This window comes from Pteropus vampyrus, unplaced genomic scaffold, assembly GCF_000151845.1.
Source record: "Pteropus vampyrus isolate Shadow unplaced genomic scaffold, Pvam_2.0 Scaffold10, whole genome shotgun sequence".
Taxonomy (NCBI): domain Eukaryota; kingdom Metazoa; phylum Chordata; class Mammalia; order Chiroptera; family Pteropodidae; genus Pteropus; species Pteropus vampyrus.
This window is the reverse complement of record NW_011888791.1, coordinates 15,386,771-15,392,770: the sequence shown is the minus strand read 5'-3', so window position 1 is coordinate 15,392,770 and position 6,000 is coordinate 15,386,771. Positions and strand designations below refer to the sequence as shown.

Below are 6,000 nucleotides of genomic sequence, written 5' to 3'. Positions count from 1 at the left end.
AACTTCTATTAAGATCAGATTACATAGTATATTTTTAACTCATTCCATTCCCATCCATCTTTCATCTCTATATACATGGATAAACATTTTAGGGACCTTTTGGGATGCCATTTACATAATTCCATTAATATATATTATTTAAATCAAAGATAAACAACTCTCTACTTCTTTAAACAAAAATAATTAAAAGAAAAAATATAAATTACTTACATGCTAATTTATATTCACATTTGTTCACTTTTTCACGAATTATATTTAAGGCAATAGGCTTTTTGATGATGTCATAATAGTCTGGAACCTGTAAAATAATTCAAACATTACCTTTCCTATAAAATTTACTAGAGATAGTAGTCAAATACATGAAGGTTTTGCATTTAAAAGCAACTGCATACTACCCTCTGAATACTATTATTCCATTAAAACTACATAATACATTTTGGTTATTTAATGCTGTAGAAGTCTACTTGATACTATAAAAAATGTTAACAATTTATTGTGAGAAGAAAGAGATTATGGTTTTGTGTGCTCCCTTTGTCTCTCTCTCTCTCTCTAGATACATATATGTATCTATAAAAAATTCTTTAATGGGCATTATTGCATTCGTAATAAAGAATAAAAAGTATGTAACGAAACTTAATTCAGCACAAAACTACTCAGGAAAAATGAGTTAGAATCAAATTGAGATTTAATTTTTATAAGATGCTATTCAATGTTAACTAATCCTTTACATTCTTGCTCTTGAAATCTCAAAGCAGAATTCTGATGTCACTTTTTCATTCAGAAACTTTCACCTAACACTGACAAGTGAGATCCTTTATAATCTAGTTGTCTCCAACTAGTCTGCCCCATTAAAATTACCTATCGTCCCCCATATTCTCATTTCCAGGTCTTTAACTTATCATCTCCTCTTCCTGAAATGTTCTCTTTCCATTTCTCACTGTTGAAATTCCATCTTACTTCAATGACCAAGCCAAACAGTTCTATAAAAAAAAAGTTTCTAATTCCTGTGATTCTCTCATTCTGAAATGCTCAAGTCAATCTCTTTTTCTTTTCTACTGCTGAAAGACCATTATATAACTTCTATTAACTGTAACACTGTCCTGTCTCTGCTATAGCATATCATATTTTGCCATATATATACAGTTGACCCTTGAACAACATGAGGGTTAGGAGTGCTGACCTACTGTATAGTTGAAAATCTGTGTATAACTTTTGACTCCCCCAAAACTTAACTACTAATAGCCTACTGCTGACTGGAAACCTTACCGATAACATAAACAGTCAGTTAACACATATTTTGTATGTTATAGACTGTATTATTACAATAAATCTAGAGAAAAGAAAATGTTAACAATCACAAGGAAGAGAAAATACATTTACAATACTATACTGTATTTAACAGTACTGTAAGTGTACATTATCTGCAAGATGAATCGTCTGTCAGCATCGACATCAATATTGTCTTCTATGATATAAACACTGTAGATGTTATATGTATTACTAACACTAGATATCAAAAATGAAAAGATAATGTAAAAAATTCATATTTATTTACAGTATAGATTCATGCATTGATAATGAAGCAGCAGCAATATGGTTGCTTTATGGTAGTCTAGTGTAATTGATACAATTGCTTCACAGTAGTAAGGAAGTTTCCAAATAATTTTCCAATATATTTGTTGAAAAAAATCCACATGTAAGTGGACCCAAGCAGTTCAAACCCGTGTTGTTCAAGGGTTAACTGTATAAAATAACTATAGCACCATCTCTAATTCCTTAGTAAGGTTAGGTCAGTTGTGATTTAGGAGTACCCATCCTTTAAATCAATGTTTCTCAAACTGTGGTCTTTGGAACAGCACCATCAGCATTTGTCAATAATGCAAATGATTGGACATCATTCCAGACCTAATGAATCAAGAACTCTAGGGTAGGGCCCAGTAATCTGTGTTTTAATAAGCCCTCCAGGTGATTCTGATATATGCTAAAGTTTTAGAACCACTGTTTTAAATAATAGAAATATCGATACTCAGTTGAATGAACTATATTTGTATTTATTACACAGAATAAAAACATTGAATTTATTTAAACACAATCATTATTTATAAGAATCAGTCACAGGATTAGAAGGGATTGAGGAGACGATGCTGTTTAACTCCATTTTTTTTTAAGATAGGAACCAACTTTCCATGTGTTTTTTTTTTTTTTCATATACACAGTGACTAATAGGTGTTTGGACTATCTCAAAACTGCCATGCAGACTAAAGCAGGTAATACACATGAATACATTTAATAAAGTCTAGTAATATTACCTGGATTTTAGAAACAAGTTTCAAGAAAGGCCAGCTGTCATCGTGCCGTACCAATTCTACAACAAGTTGTTCAAAAGCAGACAATTCATGAACTCCTCCCTGTCGGCCTGAACTCCTTCGATTCAGTGTCATAGGAGATGATTCTGAATAATTAATTTTAAGTGATGACAAAGCAAAATATTTGATCACTACAGGCAAAATACGGCATATAAGTATGAACAAAATTGACACTATACAGTGAGATGTTAAACTAATTATGAGAGACATGAAAATCTGGACCAATTATTCATTACTTTCTGTTCGATTTAAAAAACTTCCAATTGAATTAAACATTCATTGGGAACATATTGTACAAAGAGTGTAATACAAAAGAAAATTCTAGAACACGAAGTTTGTGGATTCTTTTAATTCTTTTTATTAAAAATGTTTTCGACTACAGTAAAATAAAAGTAAGCAATTCTCCAGTATTTCTTGAAACACATCCTGAGGAAAGTTATCTCTTTGGATCAAGAAAGTATGCCTCTACAAATTACCTTGCATAATAGAGAAGTAATTCTCAATGATGAAATAAAAGATTATTCTTATTAATCTTAATTTTAGATGGAGAATTTCCTTAACGCAAAATGCGTTTCTCATAAAGTCTAAAGTGTATAATGAAATCTAAGGTGTATGAATTAGTAGAAAAGGATAGTATAGTCCATATGTGAATTCAGGTGTTTATATTCTCTACTTAAATGTAAATCCATATTTTTCTCCTGTCATTTGTTCTTAGAACCAGGTTAGTCATTTCACAAATCAGTCAATAACAACAAAATTTTTTTTCAGCAGAATGCTTTTGAATAAAAATGTTTCAGGTGTACTATTTTTCCAAACAGCTTGGAGTTTAGATCTGGGGAAGAGCAAAAGAGATAAGGCGATAAGAAGAGCTAAATCAGATCTTGGTGCAAAGTTAACTGATACTTCTCTCCTAACACCCGACAACCTGGCAACTGCAAAAACTGACCATACTTCATCCTTTCAGCAATGAATTCCTTAATCCTGTCATTGTTTGAATAATGCAATACAACCTATCTATAATTCTTCAAAGAACAGGAGATGTTCTTTGATGTTTACCTTCATTTTTTGGAAATATCAAAGTTTTCTAACTATTGAAATGAACAACAAAAAAATATAGGATTGAAGAGATAAATGGATAGAGAGATTATTACATGGATAAAGATTACTTTAAACAATAATTATTAGAATTACATAGCTGGTGATCACTCCCGAGCAATTATCACTGCCTACAACTCTCTACTGTCTCCAAATTCAGTATGTCAAATGGGAACCTTACCAAATAACCCAATATAGCTTGCCTGGTAATGAGTATGTGTATTTTGAAGCAGGAAAAGGTAGAAGAGAATGAAATGTGTTATAATGTGTTACACTGAGATTGTTCAAATACTGGCCAAGTCTCTCTATTAAACACAGAACATTGTTTGCAAATTTCTTACAAACACCCTGCTACACTAGTAGGAATACTAGAAATATAGTTTACCTTTATTCCCCAAATAGCCACTCCTTCAATGAATATTATGCTTTTCAGATCAGGTAGCTCCCTAAAAACTTTGTATATCTTAGTGACAGCCTTAAAAAATAATCCAAAATATCTCAACATTCAATCTTTCCATCAAATTATTCATTTTTTTTATGGTAAGGATAGTTTAAATTGGATTTCATACCTGTAGATTGTCTTTTCCTGCCTCTTCTTTTGGATTCACTATCTTGGAGAGAAAGCTTTGAAGCAACATTTAGAGATCTTGGCTGCTCACTTGACTTTGTGGCAATGACTCTGAAGTTAGGGAAGTTGGGACTATTTTCTGGTGTATTATTAGCATTTTTTCTGCCTCTGCGTCTTCTACGAGGACTAAGTAGTTCTACAAACACATCTGCTTGCAGCGGGCCATGACTCTGGCGAGTAGAACGGCTGGCAATTCTTAAAGATTTTGTTACTGTAGGAGGAGCAGATTTTATCTTTCTTAGGCTTCTACCAGTAGTTTTTGAAGAGACAGTTGTTTTGGGTGTACTCTGCTGACTCCTTGAAGTATACCTTCCAGGATCTTGTCGTTGGCCACGACTTGAGAAAGTAGAGTTAAGTCTCCCTCTTGTTTTAATTGGCAATCTAACTTGTGGTCTTCCTCGTTTTGGTGGGCTATAAATATTGTTAGGAAACACAATTATTGTACAGAGCAATGATGAATATATGCTTACTTCTATTCCCCTTGTTCTAGTATTCGGCCAATGTGTTCTACATATATTACTTTTCTATATTACTGAGACTTATTCTATATTCAATTATTTAAACTTAGCGGCTAACAAATATTTCATGGAAATCTAAAATGTGTTTTCACATATTTCTTTATAATGCAAAGAGAATATTTATTATTTTCTTGGCAACTCCAGGACATCATCATGAAAATCAAATCCTAAATTGTGATAAACTATAATAAAATCTAAATGAGAACCAAGTTGGAAAACTTTAAAAGATGATGAACTAATCTTAAAACGCAAATCTCCTACCTCCTTATGCTATAAGACACTATCATTTTTCATTTTCGTTGATACTAAAGTAACCTACAGTTTCGGCCAACAGCTGCCACTACAGAAGGCCTTAAACCTGGATACCAAGCCAAGAATCTCTTTGCCATCTCCTGATTCTTACTGTAAAATACAAAACTAGATTCAATCTTTTAACTGCCTTTAAGTTGTAGACAAGGATAAAACAACCCCATTAAGCCTCCCTTTATCCATCTCCCCACATACCTGAACTTCCAGTTTACCTAAAGTATTTCTAGGAATTTTGCAAATTCTTTATCTTCTTTATGCAATACAACCTATCTATAATTCTTTATCAACTTTATTTATCTTAGTGACAGCCTTTAAACAATTATCCAACTACTTGGAGCTACTAAAAAACAATTTATTTAAAATTAGTGGAGTAGATCTCTCTACTTAAGTCTCCTCAGACTGTGGCCTTTTTGTACTTTGTCAGTTCTAGGTTGCCCTTGCTTCACATTCCCTTTTCCTGATTCCACATGAATGTGGTTCGAATGTCAAAAGGAGAGGGAAGTCTTAGAGACAAATAAGGGCAGATTGCCCCAGTGCCATAGCAGGAATAACCAGGCTCTAAACCCACTGATTAGGCCTGGGTGAAATAACTTGCTATGCCGAAGCGTATTTGATTATATGGTAGTGTAGAAGTTGTTTCTAGGTGCTGATATGGTTGTATAAAAAAGTAAATAAAATATAATGTCCTTCCTGCTCGCCTGCGCTGGCTCTCTCCTCTCTCTCTCTCTGACTGCCAAGATCACCATAATTATCACTCTCTGAAGCACTGAAGTGTTTATTTGCTGCTTTAGGCATAAAATTAAGTAAAATCAACTTTGATGTGTCTCTGAATTGGCATTCCTGTCCAAACTTGAACTTATACTTGATTTTATGATCTGGCTAAGATCACACAGGTACTACTAAACTCCTTTGAGAAAAATTCAACTGTTTATAATACGTAAAGCAAGGATAACTTCAGGCTACTATATTACACCCTAGTTAAAAAAGAACTATGGACCCCAACCACTCCCCATTTGTATTTGAACAGTCAAGGGATTGTCTATTTAAGACTATTTAAGACATGAATCCTCATTTTATTGTATGT

The 6,000-nt window shown here is 32.9% G+C and overlaps 1 protein-coding gene across 4 annotated transcripts in view; it reads right to left on the bottom strand.

The window, feature by feature from the left end:
• The window catches only part of BAZ1A (bromodomain adjacent to zinc finger domain 1A), a 90,389-nt gene that overhangs the window by 1,689 nt on the left and 82,700 nt on the right, over window positions 1-6,000 (bottom strand). For all 4 annotated transcript variants that reach the window (XM_011376773.2, XM_011376764.2, XM_023522396.1 and 1 more), the window contains 3 exons: window positions 4,031-4,500; window positions 2,310-2,452; window positions 211-298 (listed from right to left, as the gene is read on the bottom strand). In XM_011376773.2, the coding sequence (XP_011375075.1) occupies window positions 211-298; window positions 2,310-2,452; window positions 4,031-4,500 (701 nt within the window). The remainder of the gene's footprint in view (window positions 1-210; window positions 299-2,309; window positions 2,453-4,030; window positions 4,501-6,000) is intronic.